This window comes from Prionailurus viverrinus, chromosome D1, assembly GCF_022837055.1.
Source record: "Prionailurus viverrinus isolate Anna chromosome D1, UM_Priviv_1.0, whole genome shotgun sequence".
NCBI classification, from domain to species: domain Eukaryota; kingdom Metazoa; phylum Chordata; class Mammalia; order Carnivora; family Felidae; genus Prionailurus; species Prionailurus viverrinus.
In genome coordinates, this window is record NC_062570.1 from 55,957,905 (window position 1) to 55,981,708 (window position 23,804).

The window sequence follows — 23,804 nt, forward strand, 5'->3', positions numbered from 1 at the left end:
CAATGAAGTACAACATTCTTTTTTCTAGCAAAGTAGGGACATTAACAAGCCTAAATAGTTAAGCACCACAAGTAATAACAATAAGAGAAAAACTATTTATTGGTGACGTCCTATGTGCCAGGCACTGTCCTAAGCATTTCAAAACAGCTCCCAGTTACTGAACAAACTCACTGGTAAAGATCATAATCACCAATTTACCAATGAGGAAATTAAGGATGAGAGAAGTTGAATAAATTTGCCAAAAGTCAAACTACAATACAAGAGACAAAGCCCAGGTTTGTCTAACTCCAAACCTCTGCACAATTGCCTTCAGAACTATAAATTAATCTGTTATTTGCTATTTTTTTTAACTAGCTCAAAGAGGTAAAATGAAAGTAAAACCCTCTCAATTAATTTTCTTAATCCTAAATATCTCACTTGGCCCAGCCGAGGCCCATACTAGGCTTATGTCTACTGGCCAGAGGCAGGAGTAAAATTGTCCTCTAACAGAGGTCTCCCTGTAGTTATGGCAGTGGAATCTTCCATTTGGACCAAGCTAAGCATCTAAATCATGGTCATAAGCAACCCAGTTATGAGCAACGTGTTTTAGGAATTACTGTGAAAAATGGCATCAGTTAGTGGTGCTTTAACAGTTATTACATCACAGTAGTGGTAAATCAAGCATACAGGCCATTGTGGGGTTCTGAAGTCCTTAGGCAAATATTTGTATAGCTGGTTTTTAAAATCCTCAGTGGACTGCTGAGTCTGCAGTACAAGCTCTTACTTACTCCAGCATTTAGCAATGTTGTGACAACGTTTTTGCCCGGGAGGCCTTGAATGGTCGTTCCTTTTCCTGTAGTCTTTTGCACAACAATCACATTGGGCTTGGAAGTCATTGGGATTGTAGTGATTTTGGTAGTCGTTCCTTAGAGAAGGGGGGAGAAAAGGAGGCCTGAGTTAAGGACTAGTGATATTTGGTTATTTCTGTTTATGTTGTACACAATTAACACACGTAGTCCGTGTCATCCCGAGATGACATGAAGGCTGTCATGAGGATGAAAATGAAGGCTCGGAACAATAAGCACAAGTTGTCCTAAAATGAGAGAGTGTTAAGAATTGACTTTTACAGCGGTCATCTTTTTGGAATTTGAAAACCTACACACCAAAATCAGAATCTAAAAATATCACTGTCATTTTCCCCATCAATATTCCTCCCCTAACTAGTTAACTGAAATCTAAATCTGTATTCTTTGACAAATACTTCCCCAAACCCAGTATTATATCTATTTTTGACTGGTGTGATGGGAAAACTCTTCTAAAAGAATATAAAGAGAGAGGTAAATACTTATCAAAATACTTATCAAAATTCACATAACATTAGACTCTTGAGAAAATTTATGAGAATAAGCCATTTATATTTGTGTGATCAAAAAAAATAAACACTCAAAGACCAAGTCACAGATTAAACATGTGCTCTTGTTATCTGCAGCACTCTGAAGAGTCTGAGGATGATATCCCAATGTGTATATTTATACAAAAAAATTTATATTTTCAACAATTAAGATCTATTTCATAGACCTATATCTACTGAGCCAAACATATCATCATGCCCTCTTCCCCACATCCTTCCACAATCTGCTTCTCTTATACCTATCAAATTTGTACCCTATATTCTTCTGACTGGCATGGCTGGAAATCCTGGTACAAATCTTGCCTTGTCTTCCCTGTATCACCCAAGAAAACAAAAGCCCCTTGCGCTCCACACTCTATCTTTTTGTATCACTAATTCCTCAGTGCTTAGCACATACTGTATGGCAATTACTCAGTAATAGTTGTTCAGTCGAGTATGTGAATGAACTCAATCTGTCACCAACACATGTTTTCTTTCAAAATGTTATTGATGTTGACTCAATAGACCCTCATCTCTTTTAGTTTCCCATATTTTCTCCCTATTGCAAGTTTCATACAAATAGATCTGAAGCTCCTGTTATATCAAACATCCTGAAAAAATTTTTTTTGTCATGTCAAGAACCCAATACATTGGTCAAATTGGTCAAAAACCTTCCTAGGGCAACTGGCTGGCTCAGCCGGCAGAGCAGGTGACTCTTGATCTCAGGGGGTGTAAATTCAAGCTCCACGATGGGTATAGAGATTACTCAAAAAAGCGAAAAGCAAAAAGCCTTCCTAATCCCTATTTTATCTAGTTCTAACTTTCCCTCTCAGGTTTCAAAATCCTGTATGAACTGACCCCTAATCTAAAAATTTGATCTTATTTGTTCCAACTCTTACCCTACAATACATGCCACACACTAGTATAACAAGTAACTTCTTCACTATGGCTTCCTATTATCTGTCACACAGAGCTCAAATTCCTCTAATGTTTCCAGGTTCTGTCAGACTTTAATTTGCAGGATTATCCAATATATACCTCTCCTTCAGTATGTTAGTTTCCACATTGATCCTTGAGCGTATGAGTCGCAATGCTACCTCTGTGTCTGTGATTTCCTCTGCCCATGAAAACAGGCAAGTCACATTGTTCTTCTATAGGCTTGCACATCATTTATCAAATGACTAAGCACATAACAGGTACTCATTAAAAACATGACTGATTAATATGTTCCCAAGAAGAAAAGTTAAACAAAATTTTATTCTTTTCTACTGGAAAAATTTAGCATTCCTTACTAGAGTTTTAGTAATGAGACTGCACCAAGAATAAGAATATTCTAGTCAATTTTTGGCAATTTTATTACTTCATATATCATTTTAATATATTTGCCATCATCTGATGTCTTGTCAGTCCAAAGCAACACAGTCAGGTTACATAAAAACGCACTTTTATCCACACACTAGCTTCACAAATGTTTTTCCCTGTATCTGTAGTTTCTGAACAGTAAGCTGTTAAGAGCCACAAAAACCACACTGCCCATTATTCACATCTATCAACTTCAACTCTTAATTAACTCCAATCCCTCATACATGATTGATTGTGATGACTCCTTCAATAATACAGCCTCATTAAATACTTGGTTAATAAGGGGTGCCTGGGTGGCTCAGTCAGTTAAGCATCTGACTCCAGCTCAGGCCATGATTTCACATTTTGTGGTTTCGAGCCCCTCTGTGCTGACAGCTCAGAGCTTGGAGCCTGCTTCGGATTCCATGTCTCCCTCTCTCTCTGTCCCTCCCCTGCTTGCACTGTCTCTCTTTCTCTCTCAAAACTAAATAAAGATTAAAAAAAAAAAAAAAAAAATATATATATATATATATATATATATATATATATATATATATATATTTGGTTAATAAAAGAAAGGGTTTTTAGAAAGTAAGCATTAAAAACTATCTCAAGAAGTGCCCCTGGGTGGCTCAGTTGGTTAAGCATCCAACTTCAGCCTAGGTCATGATCTCTCAGTTCCCAGGTTTGAGCCTCGCATCAAGATCTGTGCTGACAGCTCAGAGCCTGGAGCCTGCTTCAGATTCTATGTCTCCCTCTCTCTCCACCCCGCCTCCACTCATGCTCTGTCTCTGTCTCTCTCAAAAATAAATAAACTTGGGAAAAAAAAAAAAGCTATCTCAAGGAAACGTTAGCCAAGCTTTAACCAAAGTACAAGGACCACTTTTTTGGCAAAACTTGCTTAACAAGTGAATTACATTTGTATCTAAGTCACCATCTAATCCTTTCCATTGCAGGGATCTATCAATTTATGAGACAGTTGCAAACCAAGTTTACCAGCTTTAACAAAATGAGGGGGGAGGATGTTAGAAAACAGAAGAAAAAGGCATAACATAAGGAAAAGCATATACAGTGTCATTTTAAAATGGAAAAGTTTATAACTAGAATTATCAAGTTATAAAAATCTAAAGTTCCAGTGAGCATATTTCTATATTTCAATTGATAACTATGTTGTAGTTATTCATTTTTTTAAAAAGGTCTTCCTCTACACTTTCACAGTAGTCCAACTACAGTTCTCACATCACAACAGAATGTACAAAAATTCATTTGTTTAGCATTCCATAGGGCAGAGAATGCATCTCATGTGCATCCCCTATGTATCACAGCACCCGGCCCAGAATTTGGCTCATAGACTATCAGAGAACCCACTGTCTATACAGTCTCCACATAAAGACTTAAGATACAATGGGTGCAAATTACTCTTAAGTCACATTTGGATCATGGACTATGATACTGGATGCGTTCCAGGGATTTCTACTTAAAAATACAATTCCTGTAAAAATGTGAGCAGTATGGTAGGATCGCTTAAAGAAACTAATTTAATGGCCCAGATTTTACTATTCAGAGATTTTTTTACATCACCCTGACAATTTGGTCTCCTGGGTAATGGTTTATGTTGCTTTGCTCAAAGAATGAGCAAATGAACGAACGAATGCAAAAGATATATAAACACTAGCTCCTTGCCTGAACATTGTACTAAAGATCAAAAGAAGAATAAAAATCAAGTCTTGCCATTGCCAAAGGTTCTCATAATGTCCTTAGAGTCAAGGACTCAATGTCCTAATGAGTTCATCTCCAAAGGATCCAATCTTCTAACATAAAATAGGCATGGTTCCTTTACCAACCAACCCTCAACAAAACTCACAAAAAAACTTACGTATCTGAAAAGCCTATCTATATTTACACATAAGTATCTGAAATGAAGGAGTTAAATAACTGAAAAAAATAGTTCATATCTTCCATTTAATTGCTTATTCTGATGAAAAGAAAAACTTGACCTTTCTAGAAAGCACTCTGGAAGCATGACCTTGCTTTCCAGAGGAAAGGAAGTAAGGACTTCACATAATAATTTATGTATAATGATGCTCATCGCAGGATTATTTATAATGACAAAAAAATTAGAAGCAATCTAAAACATTCAACAATGAGAAAATGGCTAAATATGGTGCATCAGATAAGGAAACCCTGTGTAGCCATTAAGTGGGGGCAGAGGAGGTGTCAAGATCCATTTAAAAGAATAGGAAAATAATCCTATCCCATGAAAAAAAGGCAAAAGCTGATTATATTAGATCTCAATATAATTTTAAAAACATATATATGACATATATACACACATTTATAACCAAAATAAATGAATAGAAAAAGGAATGAACAGAAATATTTTAACATATTTCTCTGGATGGTAAAAATTGTGGGTTTTTAATTTTCTTTGTATCTTTCTGTATTTTCCAATTACCCACAATGAGAGGAAAGTATCATTTTTTTCTTTTTAAAGCCTTCTATTCTTACAGGTAGATGTCTGGGTATATTTTAAGAAAACCATTTCATTTTTGTTCAGGGGGTAGGGGAGTGGGGTAGGCATAGATTCTAGAATCCAGCCTTTAATTATGAATTATCTAAACTCATCCAACTAGGTTTACCAGCTTACTAAGGACAGACAAGCAGGGACTGAAAACTACTATGAACTAACCTGTAATCCCACAATCATGGAATAACAAAATATTATAAAATAAGAGAACTATCTTTACAAAGAATATTGCTATGTAACATAAGGATCAGTTTAGAGCAGTCAGAAATGAGAAATTCCTTAAAATAAAAGGGTCAAACAGTGAAGCAGAGACAGACACAAAACAAGCTCGATGCAATGAACAGCACTGTTTGAACTGTGTGCCAAGTGTATCTTATGGTGCAGAAAAGTTTAAGAACTCTTCTCATGTATACCCAATGTACTTGAAATACCAACTAACCAGGAGGTGCTTAATATTTACATGCAAATGTGGATAAAATGTATACATGTACAGGGTATACATCTCACCACCTCTCTAGGAAAATGTGCTTTCTTATGCTGCTCTAACCTGGTACAAAAGCCGCTAAATCCTAAAGAAGGTCTGAAAATAGCAGCCTCATGATATCTAGACATTCCTTCAAGCTGTAAGGTTATTATGAATTCATGTATGAGTAAATAAAAACCATTACGGTCATAAAAAGTTACACACCAATGAAAAATGATCACTTTTTGAAAAATGTTTTAGAGAATGTGCTCTATACCATTTAAGATACTGTCATAATAAATCATAATTTGAATTTTCACTGTATTATTTAAAAAATCCTCTTAAAGCTAGAGTATGATTCTTTCCCTACTGGTTTCACCCTCCTCAGTTTGGCAAACGTTGGATTTTCTCACTTACACTAAAAAATAGAGCCAAAATTAGCAGCTTTAAATATAGTGCGTTACGCCAATACCATTCCCTGCTTTGTTTTTGTGGCTTTTTTTCTTTTTTTCACTCCCTCAATTATCAGCAATATCGTATACTGCCAGGAACGTCAATCCCTTCACTTTAAATTGTTAGAACAACTCACCTGGGGCATACAAAATATGGCTAGTCTACAAAAATGGCAGACAAAGTCCACAGGGCTTACTTGATGAGAGATTATTTACATCATTTTAATTAAAAAATAATAATGAAAACAGATGCTATGTTAACATTCTACTTCAGAGTCTACAACCCAAATATTCCAGGAATTAATGAGCTGATAAAAACCAGGTAAGGTTTCTGAATACTAATAAATATTAGCTTTCACTATCTGGGTAAATTGTTTTTTAAAAGTAAACTATCAATATAATGGTGAAAAGAAAAGCATTGAAATATTTTTATTTTTAATAAGCTAAAGTGACATTAGTAATTGAAATGATGAGATATGGTTCCCTCAAACATATTTAGATGAATAAACCCTAGTTCTTTCGTCCACTATGTAGCTTGTGTGGTCTTGAAGAGGTCAATTTCCTCTCTCTAAACTTAAAATCTGTCTGTATCTGTAAAGTGCAGGTGAAACCAACTTTTCGGATTTATCAGTTTGGAAAGGAGTGACAAATGGGAGAACACTTTGTAAATGAAAAATCACTATGCAAATGCAAATCATAGTATTTCTATTCTGATTGAAAAAAATTAAATGTTCTTTCTGTTTTAAAACTATCAAAAGCTTAATGTATGAAGATTTAATATTAGAAATAAAAACTATACTTAAACACTAAACATCACGACTAAAAACACAGCTCCAGATTCCTAAGCAGAAAACTGAGATCAGACAGAATCCTTGAACAGTAAAATATGGTTTTTCCTCTTACTGTTACCTATACCTTCAACATATTGCAGATATACCTACCAGAAACTATATTACTGCTAATTATCTTGCCCCCCAAGGTAGCTAATGATTTGGGTACTACTGTAATGATGCTACCACTGGTAGTTTTCACATAGGTTGCAGCTCCTGGGGTTGCAGCCATCCGACCTATGGATGGGCTCACTGTTGGCCGGGTATAGGTTGCCTGTGTGCCTATAAAAAGGGAAAAGCCAAAAGAAAAACTTGTCATTACTTATAGAAGAATGACAATTTACACAGTTTAACTATAATTCAATGTAATCTATATTGCTTTAACTTGAAAATGGAATTTCAAGGTGTCAAGACATTAAGTAACAATTTATAGCCAATTTTCAATGCACATAGCAGGAACTACAGCCAAGTCAATTTGAATTAACTTTACACATAAAATTTTGTGATGTGTCGCATCAAATTACTAACCCCAAGAAAAAATATAACTAACTCTATTCCTTTCTTCCACTACCCTTCTTCCACTAGTTTTATGCCAAAAGAAACTTAAATTTAATCATCTTTCCTGCCAGAGCGTTTTAGATATTTCTGTTATAGATTTTAAGGTCTCTGCATCTGTTTCATACTGTCTCGGTGCCAAACCCAATGTCAGCACTCAGCAAATAAGGCAGTATTGTTTGCTTAAAATTTTATAAACTTTTACTATTTTGTACTCTGCTACTCTCTAAATATATTTCCATCTTTTAAAGAGTTATTCCATCATTTTACTAGAGATTAAAGTTCAAGCTGCCAAGAGTTGCCAGGAATATTTCTTTTAGTCTAAAAAGTTCACTATTTACATATTTCCTCAACTTTAACTGACCCATTAGAGTATTTTTCTTCATGTCTCTCAAAGGATTTTACACTCTTTCCCACTATTCCAAGGACTTTTTTTCTTTTCCCAAACAGGAATTAAAAACTAACCAGATGAGCCCATTGTAGTTTCCTACAAATACAGTAACTCAGAACTACTATTCCTAAGCAAAGAACTACTAGTCTGGGGGAGAATGAAGATGACTGAGATTAACATCTTCAACAGAAAAAAAGTTTCATAATAATGGTCATTGTGATAACCATTCTCAACAAACCCCACCCCACAAAAATGCTTTTTAGCAAGACATTTAAAAATTTTTAAATACAATCACTACCCAAAAAAGGCGGAGGGGAAGAATGTTAGGTAGAATTAGTTTAAATTCCTTATAAACATACATCTGCATCCAAAAAAAAATCTAGTGCAAAGTAAACATGCTACAAATGTAAGGTGAATCAGTTGAATTATAATGATAACAAAAAATTTTCCATTTAAGCTTTTGCTCTAAAAATAGGAATACTTTTTCTAACGTAGATACAAAGGCACAGACAGACACATTATTATTTTTCACTACCTTTCGCTAATGGGAAGAATCATACATATATAACACTACTATCTTTATACCAAATGGGAAAAAGTTTTGGGGGAAGTATGATAAATGTAATGCAAGAATAGTGTTTTTTAAGCCAAGGCTTTGTAGACACAGCAAGTAGAATCGTTGTTGGGATGAGGGGGGAGTGGGTGGAGGGGAGATGGAGAGTTACTGTTCAATGGGTAGTTTCAGTTTGGGAAGATGAAAAGGTTCTGGAGGCAGATGGTGAGGATGGTTACAAAATAATGTGAATGCAATGAATGCCAATGAACCATTCATTTAGAATGGTAAATCTCATGCATGTTCTCTATATACCACAATTAAAAAAAAAAGCACATCTGAGAGTCAAACAGATCTGACTCAGTTCAAATCCCAGATCTGCCTTTTATTGGCTGTGTGACTTTGGGCAAGTTTCTTAACATAAGTCTGTTTTGCTGCTAAAAGTGGAGATATTAAAGTCTAAGGGAAATGAAGTGTAATGTCTATACAAACCTTTACATCCTGGCCCATAAATGGTATCTTTATAAACTTGAGACAGATACCATTTTACACTCTTTAGATTCTATCATCTAAATATTGGCTCTTCTCAAAAAAATCTGGTAAGAGTTACACAAATTTAAAATAACAGTAATGACTAATTCTAATGTAAATTAATAGTAATTACTATTGAGCACTCTGCTGGGGACTTTACATACCTGATTTCCTCTCATTCTTATAATAACCTATGGTACAGGTATTGTTGTCCCATTTAAATAGACCACGGAAAAGATTACAGGGATTAGTAACCTGCTCAAGAACACACAGGATGGTACTATCTAAAATGTCCTACACTGTCACTTCCTTGGGCATAGCCTGGTTGCTCCCATATCTGAGCAACACGGCATCTTGTGCTTCTCTCAGTCTGAGCAATGTTTACTACATGGCAATGTAACAGACTCAACTTCTTAAGAGTAAGTGAGATCCTTGTGGGCTAGGAGACCGTGTTTCCATTCCCTCAACAAATCCTGACTAAACACATACTCCAAGACCAGCTCTCTCTATATACGGTGAATTAAACAGAGATGGTCCCTTATCATGGATCTTATGGTCTAATTAAGTAAACAAATCAACAAACAAGTAGTGAAGTACTTAGAAACTGTAGAATGTGCTATAAAGGAAAAGAACAGAGGACCATGACAATAATAAGAGAGAGCTAATTTTCATTGGGGGGAAAAGGGGAGTCAAGAAAAGCTCTTAAAGAATGGTCTCATTATCTCTATATCCCCAGTGTAGCACATTGTTGCCACAAAGAAATTACTCAATGAACGTATGATGAATGAATGGACTAATGCTCAAGCAAACTTACCAGTAGGAGTGGTTACCAGTTTAGTTGTCATAATTGCACCATTACTGCTAACCACCATAATAGGGGAATTGCTACTGGTGGGCAGAGTTGCTGTCACTGGCTTAGGTAAGATTTTACTTGGCTGTACTTGTTGTGTGATGATTTTAACACCTTTGAAAGAAGAAAGGGAAGTCTCAGTACAATTATTTTCAAAAACATATTCCTTATACCAACCCAAGAGGGCAGCAGTTACACACAGTCACTCAGTCTTGCTGAAAGAGAAGCTTTTTCCATAATGATGAAACTCTCAATTTGTATTCCTCAAATTCCCATCTTTCCTAATTTCTCATTCAAGAATATAATTAAGGTATTATAGAAGCTATTAACAACTTCTTTAAAAAAAAAGTTTTTCCTTTTGTCTATGATTATGTCATATAAAGAGGTTTCAAACCCAATTAGTGTAGTGATGTGGATTTTTTTACACTTTTCAAATTGTTATTTAAATGTTATAATTGTTACATTCACTTTCCAAATGTAAAATACCCATTGAAAAGAAATCTTTCAAAAACAATAAAATAAAAAATAAAATGAATCTCTCATGCAAACTACAAATTTAAGTACAAATAACTGTTTGAGGAAATTCTGGTAACACTTTTCCCCTGCTAAACTTCATTGAAATAATCTACATAACAGTGTATTGCACTGGCAAATAAAAATTATATTACTTTATGGATGGTGACTGAGACATTAGAAAGCAAACAAATCTGTTCATTTAACAACCTTAAATAATTTTAAATTTCTTGTAGTCAATTAAGAAGTTAAAATTATGACACCTAGGAATAACTGGGGGCAAATTATTTAGTCTCTGTAACTCAATTTTTTCATCTATAAAGACAATATCACTATATAAATCAAAATTATAAAGTGCCTAATACATAGCAAGAATGCAATAAACTATTATTATTGTAGAGATACAGAAACTATTATTTATTATAATAAATCATAACCAGTGAAGTTGCATGGAAAAAATTTTTTATAGTATTACCCTATAAGTGAATTACAATAATGCTTAGGACACATAAAAAGAAGCCCCCCAAAATAACAGAAAAAACACAATGGAATCATTAGAGATTACATGGCTTAGTCCTATGTAAATAAGTTGAAAATTTAGATCAAACAGATAATTTTCTAGAAAAATATTGTTTATCAAAATGGACCTCAGAAAAGACAAGTATCTAAACAGACAAATTTCCTTAAAATAAATTTTTAGGAACTCCTTCCCCTTCACCACTAAATAGCAGGAGGCCCAGACAATTTCACAAGACAATTCTACAGTCCTGTAAAAAGAAGGTAATTACAATGTATTTAAAACCATTCCTCTTCAAAGTTCTCATCCTCAGGAAAAAAAAAAAAAAAATTAGATGTTAACTCAATTTGTTGGGATAATATTTTATAATATATACACATATCAAATCATTACATTGTACACCTAAAACTAGATTAGCTCTGCTAATCTGCTCACCTAATGGAACCAGTAAAATGATAACCAATGAAAAGCTCTGGAAACAGTCCCAAGGACAAAAGAAGAAACATCTATTCAACATGTAGAAAAATTCAGTAAGAAAGGAGAGATCTGTGGTTTTCAAACCAAGATCTGTTCCTTGTTACCCACTATGAGTGAGGCAAAGACTCCTCTCCAGAGGAGAGAACTTGACTTGCCTTGACTGCAGAACACAAAGTTTCCTTTCACTGAAGCTCCCTGTTAGAAGGCTTTCTTCTGAGGAGCAGCAGGACTTCAGCTTACCTCATCCTGGCCCCAGGTACATATTGCTAAGTCCCAGGCAAGTGATGTCAAGAGATGGGCATTCCCTTCTTCTGACAATCCCCCAATTTGTGGAACAAAGGCTATACCTTGGATACAATGCCACTGAGAAAACTGGAGTCCTGATCACAATTGCCCTGCCTTGTGAGGTGGTGGTTCCACCAGCAGGAGAAGCAAGCCAAGATGATAACAGGCTCCTGCCCAGCCTCCCACTCTTGCCTTCATTGAGTGCTCAGCTTCTAGAGCAGGGGTGTCATTCAGAGAGGCTTGCCAATGACCTTATTACCCCCAGAGCTCCAGAGCTATCTGAGGGTAGAAACAGGTAATTAACAGTTTGTAATCTCTTCCCAAAGGAACTGATTTCATTTGCAATAGAGCATGGAGAAGTTCAAGCTCTCGAGAACTGTGGAGGATGTGATGAAACGCAACTGGAAGAAGATTTCTGGATTTAATAAAAATACAACCTAGATAATAGGCCAGACAGCTTATAGGAGAGAACTGAGACATAAATAAGCTGAGAGGAACCCTCCTATGGTCAGAACAAATACTAAAAGTAGACCTTCGGAACTATTCCTTCAAAGAAGCCACAATCAGGAGTGCCTGGGTGGCTCAGTTGGTTGAGCGGCTAATTCTTGATTTCAGCTCAGGTCATGATCTCACGATTCGTGAGATCAAGCCCCTCACTGGTCTCTGTGCTGAGCATGGATTCTGTTTGGGATTCTCTCCCTCTCTCCCTCTCTCTCAATGCCCCCCCCCCCCACCTTGTGCACTTTCTCTCTCTCCCTCAAAATAAACATTAAACAACAAAAAAACAAACAAGAATCCAATAATCAGCAAAGCTATCTTTCAGAAATGCAGTCAAAATAAAGTCTTTACCAGATAAACAAAAATGGAGAGAATTTGTTGCCAGCAACAGTGTGTTGCCTTACAACAGATTCTAAAGGAAGTTCCTTATAAAAAGGAGGAAAAAGAAACAAAACAATGATGTCCACTCTTGAAAGCTATTTTACTAGAGGCTCTAATGAGGGAAATTAAGAAGAAAAAGAAATACAAGGCATCCAGACTGTAACAGCAGCAATCATCTCTATGTAGATGACATGATCGTTTATATAGCAAATCCTAAGAAATTTACCTACAACTATTAGAACTAAATAATGAGTTCAGCAAAGGTGCAGGATATCAAATCAACAGAAAAATCAGTTGCATTTATATAAATTACCAATGAACAATCCAAAAAATGAAATTAACAATTCCATTTACAATAGCTTAAAAAAAATGCTTAGGAATAATTTTAACAAAAGAAGTGCCAAGTTTATACTCCAGAAACCACACAACATTGTTGAAATAAAGAAGGTCTAAATAAATGGGAAAACATCTCGTGTCCATGGATCAAAAGATTTAAGATTAAACTGACCTATACATTCAATGCAATCCCTATCAGAATCTCATTGGACTTCTTTATAGAAACTGATAAGCTGAATTCCAAAATTCACGTGGAATTATAAGGGACCCAAATAGTCAAAACGATCTTTAAAAAATAGAACAAAATAATAGTAGTGACACTTCCTGGTTTCAAAACTTATTACAAATCAATAGTAACCAAAACAGTGTGACTGGCATACGCAAAGACATACAAATTAATGGAACAGAATTGAAAGTACAGAAAAAACCTACACAGTGGTCAACTGATTTTCAAATGGGTGCAAGAACCATTCAATGGGAGCGGGAAATGGTCTTTTCAACAAATGGTACTGGAACAAATGGATAGCCATATGCTAAAGAATGAAAATGGGAGGCTTACATCATAACAAAATTGACTCAAAATGGATCAAAGACCTAAAGTTAAGAGGTTAAACTATCAAACACTTAGAAAAAGATACAGAGATAAATCTTTATGATCAAAGGTTTGGTAAAAGATTCTTAAATACGACACCAAAAGCACAAACAACATTAAAAATAAAGTGGGCCTCACCAAAACTAAAAACTCGTGCTTCAGGGACCCCTGAGTGGCTCAGTTGGTTAAGCGGCCAACTTCAGCTCAGGTCATGATCTCACAGCTCCTGAGTTGGAACCCTGTGTCGCGCTCTGTGCTGACAGCTCAGAGCCTGGAGCCTGCTTCAGATTCTGTGTCTCCCTCTCTCTCTGACCCTCTCCTGCTCATGCTCTGTCTCTCTCAAAAATAAATAAACATTTAAAAAAATTTTTTGTAAATACTTAAAAAAAGGGGTGCCTGGGTGGCTCAGTCGGGTTGGGCGTCCAACTTCGGCTCAGGTTATGATCTCGCAGTCTGTGAGTTTGAGCCCCGCGTCGGGCTCTGTGCTGACAGCTGACAGCTTAGAGCCTGGAGCCTGCTTCAGATTCTGTGTCCGTCTCTCTCTGCCCCTCCCCCGCTCTCACTGTGTGTCTCTCTCTCAAAAATAAAAACATAAAAAGAAAATTTTTAAATACTTAAAGAACTTGTACTTCATAGGGCAATCATCAAGGAAGTGAAAAGACAACAAAAAACAATGGCAGGAAATATTTGCAAATCATATATATAACAAGGGTTTAATATCTAATATATACAAACTGAAAAAAAACTCTTTACAACTCAATGATAAAAAGACAAATAACTCAATTTAAAAGTGGGTAAAGAGGGGCGCCTGGATGGCTCTGCTGGTTGAGTGTCTGACTCTTGATTTCAGCTCAGGTCATGATCTCAAGGTTTGTGGGATGAAGCCCTCTGTCAGGCTCTGTGCTGACAATGTGGAGCCTGGTTGGGATTTTCTCTCTCGCTCTCTCTTACCCATCCCTAACATGCGCACACACATGTTTTCTCTCTCTCTCAAAATACATAAACATTAAAAAAAAAAAAAAGTGGGCAAGGGATGTAAATCTTTCTTTCTTTCTTTCTTTCCTCCCTCCCTTCCATTTTCTTTCTTTTTTCTTTCTTTCCTTCCTTCCTTCAAGGAGGATAAAGGGCCAATATGCACAGGAAAAGATGCCTGACATTATTAGTCATCAAAGAAATGCGAATCAAAACCACAATGAAATACCACTTCACACAAATTAAGAGGGCTAGAATCTTAAAGTCAGAGAATAACAAGTATTGGAAAGGATGCAGAGAAATTGAAACCCTCATACACTAATGGTGGAAATGTAAAATGGTGTAGTCATTTTGGGAAACAGTCTGTAGCTTCTCAAACAATTATACATAGAGTTACCATACAACCGGGCAATCCCTCTCCAAGATATATACAGAAGAGAATTGAATACCTAAAAACTTATACACGAATGTTTTCCACAGAATTATTCTTAACAGCCAACAGGCGGAAAAAATCCAAATGTATATCGATGGACAAATGGATAAACAAAACGGGAAATATTATTTGGCCATAAAAAGGAATGAAGTACTAATACATGTGTGAATCTTGAAAACATTGTTAAGTGAAAGAAACCAGTCACACGAGGCCACATATTATAGGAGACCATTTATATGAAAATCTAGAATACAGAAATCTAGAGATAGTAGATTAGTGGTTGTTTAGAGCTGGAGAGGTTGCCTTAGGGAGTAATGAATGATAGCTAAAGGTTACAGAGTTTCTTTTCGAAGTGATGAAACTGTTCTAAAATCAACTGTAGTGATGGTCACACATATCTTTGACTATACTAAAATACCTTACTCTGAATGGGTTATTTCAATGGTATGTGAATTATATCTCAATAAAGCTGCTTTTAAAAATTCCAGAATATTTTTAAAAAAGGAAAACATTATCATTCTTTCTTGAAAACACACATAACATTAAACTAAAGCCTAATAAAGACTGAACGCAAAAATAAAACTACAGACCAACTTCCCAAGACTACCAATACACTGTATTATTAATACCTCATACTAGGATAAATTCCAAAATATTTAAATATGAAAAATGTGACCTGTGACTAAAAATCTAGAAGCGGTAAAGATTACACAGATAAACTCAACTATATAGAAACAAAAAAGATCTACACAGAAGTCCCCACAAATAAAGTCAACAGACAGACAAACTTGGAAGAAAATCTCTGCAAGTCATGAAACACACAAAAGTCTTGCTAATTACCCTAATAAAATTCCCAGAAATTGATGAGAAAAATACCACAGTAGTGGTATGAATGAATGAATACAGACTGTACACAAATTCATGCTCGATATGAGAAATGAAAATAAAACAACACTGAGAAGATGAAATACTTAAGTATAAAACAAAACACGTACAAAATTTGTACTGTACTGTAAAACACTGATGAAAGAAGTGAAAGAAGACCTAAAGAAATGGAGAGACACACTGTTCATGAACTGGACAACTCAACACGATTTCAATTCTTCCCAAACTGATCTACAGGTTTAATGGAATTTCTAGGAAAATCCCAGTAAGGTTTTAGTACACACAGGAACATTTAATCTTAAATTTATATAGCAAGGCAATAAAACTAGCATAGCTAGAATAATTTTGAAATAGAAAGATAAAGTGGAAGAAATCACTCTATATACGTTACAGCTTACTATATAGCTATAGTAAGAGAGATAAACACAAAGATCAATGGAACAAATGGAGTACCTAGAAATAAACCTACACATATGCCAAACTGATTTCTAACAAAGACGCTTTGCAAAACAAGAGTTTTGAGAGCCTTTTCAACAAAAGGTGCTAAAGCAATTATACCCACAGGCAAAAAAAATAACCTCATCTAAACCCCACACTTTATACAAAAATTAACTCAAAATAGATCATGATTTAAATATAAAAAATAAAACTATGTGACTCTTAGAGAAAAAAATAGAAAAATGTTAAAACCTAGAACTAGGCAAAGTTCTTTGAGTTGATACCAAAAACATAATCCATAAAAGGAAAAATTAACAAACTGGACTGAATCAAAATCTATTATGAGTGAACAACCCAGAGCTATTATTGGGATTTTGTTAATAACACATTCCTCCTATAACTATGTTGGTTAGATTTCTTAAAGCAGTCATGGCATAAGACTCCACAACTGAGGAACTGAAGACTCACGGGGAAAATAGGGTTAAAAGACTAAGGTTTGAGTCACTCTAGAAAAGCTTTTATATTAAAAGCATTTTTACATGAAGTAAGAGAATCCAAACAACATAATATATAATATCTTACAGCTTTTATTAGCCATACTAGATTTTGTATAATTAACCATACCTTGCTCCCCAGAAATTTTTTAGTATCTCCCACCACTCCTATTCAAAGAGATGATTACAAATTCACTTTTGGGATAAGATAAGCATTACCCTGATACCAAAACCAGGCAAAGACACCAGAAAAAAAATTCTGATGAACATGGATGCAAAAATCCTCAATAAAATACTAGCAAACTGAATCCAACAATACATTAAAAAAGTCATTCACCACCATCAAGTGGGATTTATTCCCTGGGATGCCAGAGTAATTCAACATTCGCAAATCAATGTGATACATCACATCAATAAGAGAAAGGATAAGAACCATATAATCATCTCAAAGATGCAGAAAAAGCACACCATCCATTCATGATAAAAGCCCTCAGCATAATAAAGGCCATTATGTGAAAAACCCACAGGGAACATCATCCTCAGTGGGGAAAAACTGAAAGCTTTCCCTGTAAGGTCAGGAACAAGACAAGGATGTCCACTCTTCCCACTTTTATTCAACATAATACTGGAAGTCGTAGCCACAGCAATTAGACAACAAAAAGAAATAAAAGGTATCTAAATCGGTAAGAAAGAAGTCAAACTTTCATTATGTACAGATGACATGACCCTCTGAAAAACTGCACCAAAACAACAGCTAGAACTGATAAACAAATTCAGTACAGTCACAGGATACAAAATCAGTTTATAAAAATCTGTTGCATTTCTAAATACCAATAATGAAGCTGCAGAAAAAGAAATTAACAGAACAATCTCATTTATAATTTCACCAAAAACAGTAAGATAACTAGCAACAAACCTACCCAAAGAGGTGAAAGACCTATACTCTGAAAACATAAAACACTGATGAAAGAAACTGAAGACACAAAGAAATGAAAAGACGTTCCATGCTCATGGATTGAAAGAACAAATATTGCTAAAATGTCTTTACTACTCATAGCAATCTGCACATTTAATGCAATCCCTATCAAAATACCAACAGCATTTTTCACAGAACTAGAACAATCCTAAAATTTGTATAGAACCACAAAAGATTCCTAACAGCCAAAGTAGTCTTGAAAAGGAAAAAAAGCAAAGCCAGAGGCTTCACAATGAATTCATAACTCAAGTTATATTACAAAACTGTAGTTATCAAAACAGTATAGTACTGGCACAATAGAGACACATAGATCAATGGAACAGAATAGAAAACTCCAAAATAAACCCACAATTATATGGCCAATCAATCTTTGCAAAGAAGGAAAGAATATCCAATGGGAAAAAAGTCTCTTCCACAAATGGTATTGGGAAAACTGGACAGGAACATGCAAAAGAATAAAACTGGACCACATTCTTAAATCATACACAAAAATAAACTGAAACAAATTGAGGACCTAAATGTGACAACTGAAACCATAAAAATCCTAGAAGGGAACATAGGCAGCAACTTCTTTGACATCAGCTGTAGCAACTTTTTTCTAGATAGGTCTCCTGAGGCAACGGAAACAAAAGCAAAAATAAACTTGGGGACTACATCAAATTAAAAAGCTTCTGCACAGTGAAGGAAACAACAAAACTAAAAGGCGGCCTACAGAATGAGAGAAGATATTTGCAAATGACATATCTGATAAAGGGTTAATATCCAAAATATATAAAGAAGTTCTAAAACTCAGTACCCAAAAATCAAATAACCCAATTAAAAAATGGGCAGAAGACATGAACACTTCTCCAAAGATATCCAGACAGCCAACAGACACATGAAAAGATGCTCATCGTCACTTATCATCAGGGAAATGAAATATCTCCTCACTACAATGACGTATCACCTCATGCCTGTCAGAATGGTTAAACTAAAAACGCAAGAAACACCAACTGTTGGTGAGGATGTGGAAAAAAGAACTTTTGTGCACTACTGGTAGGAATGCAAACTGGTGCAGCCACTGTGGAAAACAGTATGCGAGTTCCTCAAAAAATTTAAAAAAGAACTAAAAAATTAAAAGAAGAAAATAAAAAAAAAGAACCCTAGGGTCTAGTAATCACACTATTGGGGGTTTTTAACCAAAGAATACAAAATCCTAACTGTAAAAGGATACATGTACTCCCTCCCATGTTTACTGCAGTATTATTTTCCATAACTGTGGAAGCAGCCCAAGTATCCACTGATACATGAATGGATGAAGGAAGTGTACACACACACACACACACACACACACACACAGGAATATTATCCAGCCATAAAGAAGAATGAACTCTTGCATTTACAACATGGATGGAGCTAGAAAATATAATGCTAAACAAAATAAGTTAGTCGGAGAAAGATAAATGCTGTATGATTTCACTGAAATGTGAAATTTAAGAAACAAATCAATAAAGGGAAAAAGACAAACTAAGAAACAGAGTGTTCATTATAGAGAACAAACTGATGGTTACCACAGCGGAGGGAGGGTAGGTGGATAGGTTAAATAGATGTTGGAGATTAAAGAGTACACTTGCTGTGATAAGCACTGGGTGATGTATGGAACTGTAGAATCACCATATTGTAGACCTGAAACTAATATTACACTGTATGCTAACAAACTGGAGTTAAAATAAAAACTTAAAGAGGGCACCTGGGTGGCTCAGTTAAGCGTCTGACTCTTGATTTCAGCTCAGGTCATGACATTGTTGTTCATGAGATTGAGCCCCTTGTCGGGCTCTATGCTGACAGTGAGGAAACTGCTTGGGATTCTCTCTCTCCCTCTCTCTGTGCCTCTCCCTGCTATCTCTTTTTCTCTCTCTCTCAGAATAAATAAATACACTTTAAAATAAAAAAAAACATAAAACCTCTTTAAAAATAATAATAAAAACTTAAAAAAAAAGAAATCCCGCCACTTGCAACAACATGGATGGACTTTGAGGGCATTATGCTAAGTTAAATAAGACACAGAAAGACACACACTGCATGATCTTGCTTATATGTAGAATCTTTTTAAAAAAATGGATTCATACATATAAAGAATATTGGTGATTGCCAGAGGCAGGGGGTGGAAAGTTGGCCAAAATGTAGTCAAAAGGTCTAAGCTTCCAGTTATAAGGTAAATAAATCCTGAGGATGTAACATACCATATGGTGACTGTGGTTAACAATACTATAGTTACTGCAGTAACTATACCGTAGTAACTGTACTGTATTTGAAAGTTGCTTAGAGAATAAATCTTAAAAGTTCTCATCACAAGAAAAAAATGCGTAACTATGTTTGATAATGGATGTTAACTAAATTCATTGTAATCACTTTGAAATATATAAATAAATCATTATGTTGTATATCTATAAGTAATACAATGTTGTATGTCAATTATATCTCAAAAACTAATAATAAAATATTCCCATCAAAATCCAAAACAAAGCTGAAAATGTTGGCATCTTCCAAATGCTTCTTCTACCACCAAATAAAGTCCAGATTCATTAGAGGAAAAAAACCCATCCACTTTCATTTCTTAAAGATGTACCTATTAACAGTCTTTTTAATTTCCCTGTGTTTGAGCCTCCACCCTACCTGCCTTTTTATTCAATACTTTTATGATTCAATAACTTCAAATAATTGATTCTTACTTCTGAGTTCCCACTGCCCTGGAGATGCTTTCAGTAAACTGCTAAACTGTTATTCCACAAACCACAAACCTCTTCTCTGTACACAATGTCCTACAATCTCAGCACCTCTGCTTGTACAATTTTATGCCAAATTCATAAAATGGCATTCTAACACAGAACTCTCCAGACTAATTTTTCAACTGCCTACTTTCTATAATCCCAATGCATCCAGAGTATAATTCTAAAAACTGGGTTGTTTCCTCAGCTTCTTTATCTCCCTGGAGAGTCCAGGGGAAATAACTGCTACGGCTGAGCAAACTGCTTTTTTTCCTCATTTCTATGCCCAAGCTCCAGTTCTTTCTACATATGTATTTCCAACAGGAGGCTCTCAAAATATATTTTAGAATTAAAATTCTGGGGCTTGAGGAAACTATATCCATGTAAACAAGCAGTCTTCAGAGAAGTAGCGATTGGGGAAGAATTACATATTGTAAACATTTTCCAGTTACCTGACTCCTGTTTGATTTGAATGGTAGGCTTGATACCAGGTGGCAAAGGAGACTGCTGAGGCTGTTGCTGATGAGATACTGGAGCAGGCTGGGCCACCTGCTGCTGGGTCTGTTGCTGCACTTGATGTAACTGCTGCTTAGGAGACTGTTGATGCTGTTTAGGAAACTGTGCAAGAATCTGAGTTGGGGCACCCACTAAACTTTTGGGGGAAGGAAGTCTGGTCGATGCCATTTTGATCGCTGATGTAGATACGCCTGTAGAAGAGTAAGGGGAAAAGAACTTATTTAACAGTAAAGCATACTTAAAGATACTTCTTTTTAAAAATTTTTTTAATACATTTAAAAAAAATTTTTTTTTAATGTTTATTTATTTTTGAGAGAGAGACAGAGCATGGGCAAGGGGGAGGGACAGAGAAGAGGAGACACAGAATCTGAAGCAGGCTCCAGGCTCTGAGCTGTCAGCACAGAGCCCGACGCGGGGCTCGAACTCACGAACTGTGAGATCATGACCTGAGCTGAAGTCAGACCCTCAACCGACCGAGCCACCCAGGCGCCACTAAGATACTTCTTATACTCGGTAAATCGATAAAAACAATGACTTATTAAGCACCTATTAAATGTCATATATAACATATGGTATTTTATATATTCGCTGTACAGTCCTCAAACCTTGCAAGGGAAAAACTGATTTCCCTTGGTGGACAGTTAGAATGAAAGAAACACAGAATCAGGAAGGATATTCACACATGTCTCTCAGGAAATTTTCTGTTAGAAAATACAGGTTCTTAATGTGAATAATAAAAGAATAAGTCAAACTAAGTTTTGAATTTTATTTGTAATACATTTTTTTTAAATATTACTTTTCAAGTTCTGGTAAGTCAATTTAAACAAGACATGAGAAAATATCTCACACTGAAACATTCACCTTTTGGACTTTTCAGCATGACAAAGTAGTTTTTCTAGGTCTCATTTCTGATAATCTATAAATTAAAGTCATTTCTTGAGAACTCTGTCATTAAATAATCTGTGAAAATTACAAGTGGGCGTACTCAATACATCCACAGAAAAAAAATTCTTTTTTTTCACATTTATTTATTTATTTATTATTTAATTTTTTTTTTTTTTTTTTTTTTAATTTACATCCAAGTTAGCGAATAGCGCAACAATGATTTCAGGGGTAGATTTCTTAACACAGCAACAAAATTCTGATTGATATAAGGTAGTAAGACATTGCTTCTTAGTATAATGCTAATATTAGCAGTATGCATAGGTAAGGAGTACCAGTAATCAGTAATTTTCTTATAATTCTTCAACAACTCAACAGGACTTTTATCTGTAAATGAATTAATTTTCCTAATGATCTGGAATATAACTCATCTTATCAACTTTTTGAGCACTGCTGGAATGAAATGAAACTCATAAATAGCCGAATTATCAAATTCTTAGGCTATTTCACACCTTCTTCTTTCACACCCCCAACATGACAATTACTTTGTATTACAGAAAAAATTTTAAATACCACATTCTTATGTAAAATGCTTGTGGAGAATGATAAAGACAGAAAAGATACCTTGAAAAGTCATTCTGACTCCTAGGACCTCAGCTTCCCCCATTTGTTGAATTGTCTCCAAGCAGGAGACTGTTGCTGTGCATATCAGGTAAAATCACAGATTGAGGACTGACAGGCAAAAGGTGTAAATAGAATCCCCTGGAGGGCTTAACCACATTACTTACACATTCTCCCACCTCACTCAACCCTATCCATCCCCAAATACTAATATTTTGGTGACATATGTGTGTTATACTGCTTAGTTGTGCTGAACTAGATTATCTCTGGAGCCCCATTCAGCACCAACATTTTATGATTCAAGGAGCATAATGTTTTATATGAGTGATAGATAACTATTTTTAAAAGCTCTAACCTTTATATTGAATTTATAATGAACTCTTGTATTAACTGTGGTAAATTGTGTACATGAGAAACTCCCTATGTTCTCCATATAGTTTTTTATGGTAAAAGTATCTGGTATAAAAGTAGTCAGGATAACTTTAGAATCAGAGAATTATGTTCACATTGTACCTTCAACTCACAAACACATTAACAGCTGTATGATCTGATTAAAGTACTTAAACTCTCTGAGTATGTGTTCATTCAGTAAAAACTTACTGAGCATATACCTTATGGTAGATCTTCGGGAAACTAAATTGTATCCATGAAACAGTCCCTACCTTCAGAAAGGTTACAAGAGAAGATAATCAAATGATTATAAAGATTTACCATTACAAACTGTAATAAATGCTATTTTTGTTTTAACAAGTAGAAAATTCTCTTCATTTTGTCCTTGCTTCCCAAACAATTCAGTGCTAAAGCCATCAGCTGGTACAACGCAGCTAAGCAGAAGAGTGGCTTAGCATGAAATGTCAGAGCCCATTGCAGAAACTGGACTAGCATGGAAGTCAATAAGATGAGGAGGGTGTCAATGCTGGGGAAACTCAGGGGATACCATGCATATAGCTTTAGAGCCCAAGTAAGATACAGAGGGGTTCCATGAGTGTGAGCCACCTAATAGTCTCAAAGCTTGAGCAGAATGTCCACAGGAAGGGGTGGCTAAGGTAAGGTCAGAACCCAAACTAAGTGAAAAGGTCTTCTGGATGGGAGGGCAGCCTGCCATAGGTGTCAGCCTGCCTTAGGTGTCAGTTGAGTAGGGTGAGAGTGGCATCCATACAAAAGGGTGACATGGGCAGGGTGTCAGAAACAGGTGTGGTGATGCAGGACTTTGCAGAATGTCAGAGCCTGAGTGAAGATAGGAAGGCATATGCAAAAGCATAGAGGTGGGGGCAGTAACAGCAATGACAGACTGGCTGCATACTGGGAAACTGACAAAATAAGTACATATATGAAAGATAATAGAAATTAGGTTTTTTACTATCAAAGAAGGGAATGGA

At 35.5% G+C, this 23,804-nt stretch overlaps 1 protein-coding gene across 10 annotated transcripts in view; it reads right to left on the bottom strand.

The window, feature by feature from the left end:
* Positions 1-23,804, bottom strand: part of EMSY (EMSY transcriptional repressor, BRCA2 interacting) — an 85,992-nt gene that overhangs the window by 24,394 nt on the left and 37,794 nt on the right. For all 10 annotated transcript variants that reach the window (XM_047878610.1, XM_047878606.1, XM_047878604.1 and 7 more), the window contains 4 exons: positions 20,859-21,113; positions 9,827-9,976; positions 7,094-7,264; positions 768-904 (listed from right to left, as the gene is read on the bottom strand). In XM_047878610.1, coding sequence (XP_047734566.1) covers positions 768-904; positions 7,094-7,264; positions 9,827-9,976; positions 20,859-21,113 — 713 coding nt within the window. The remainder of the gene's footprint in view (positions 1-767; positions 905-7,093; positions 7,265-9,826; positions 9,977-20,858; positions 21,114-23,804) is intronic.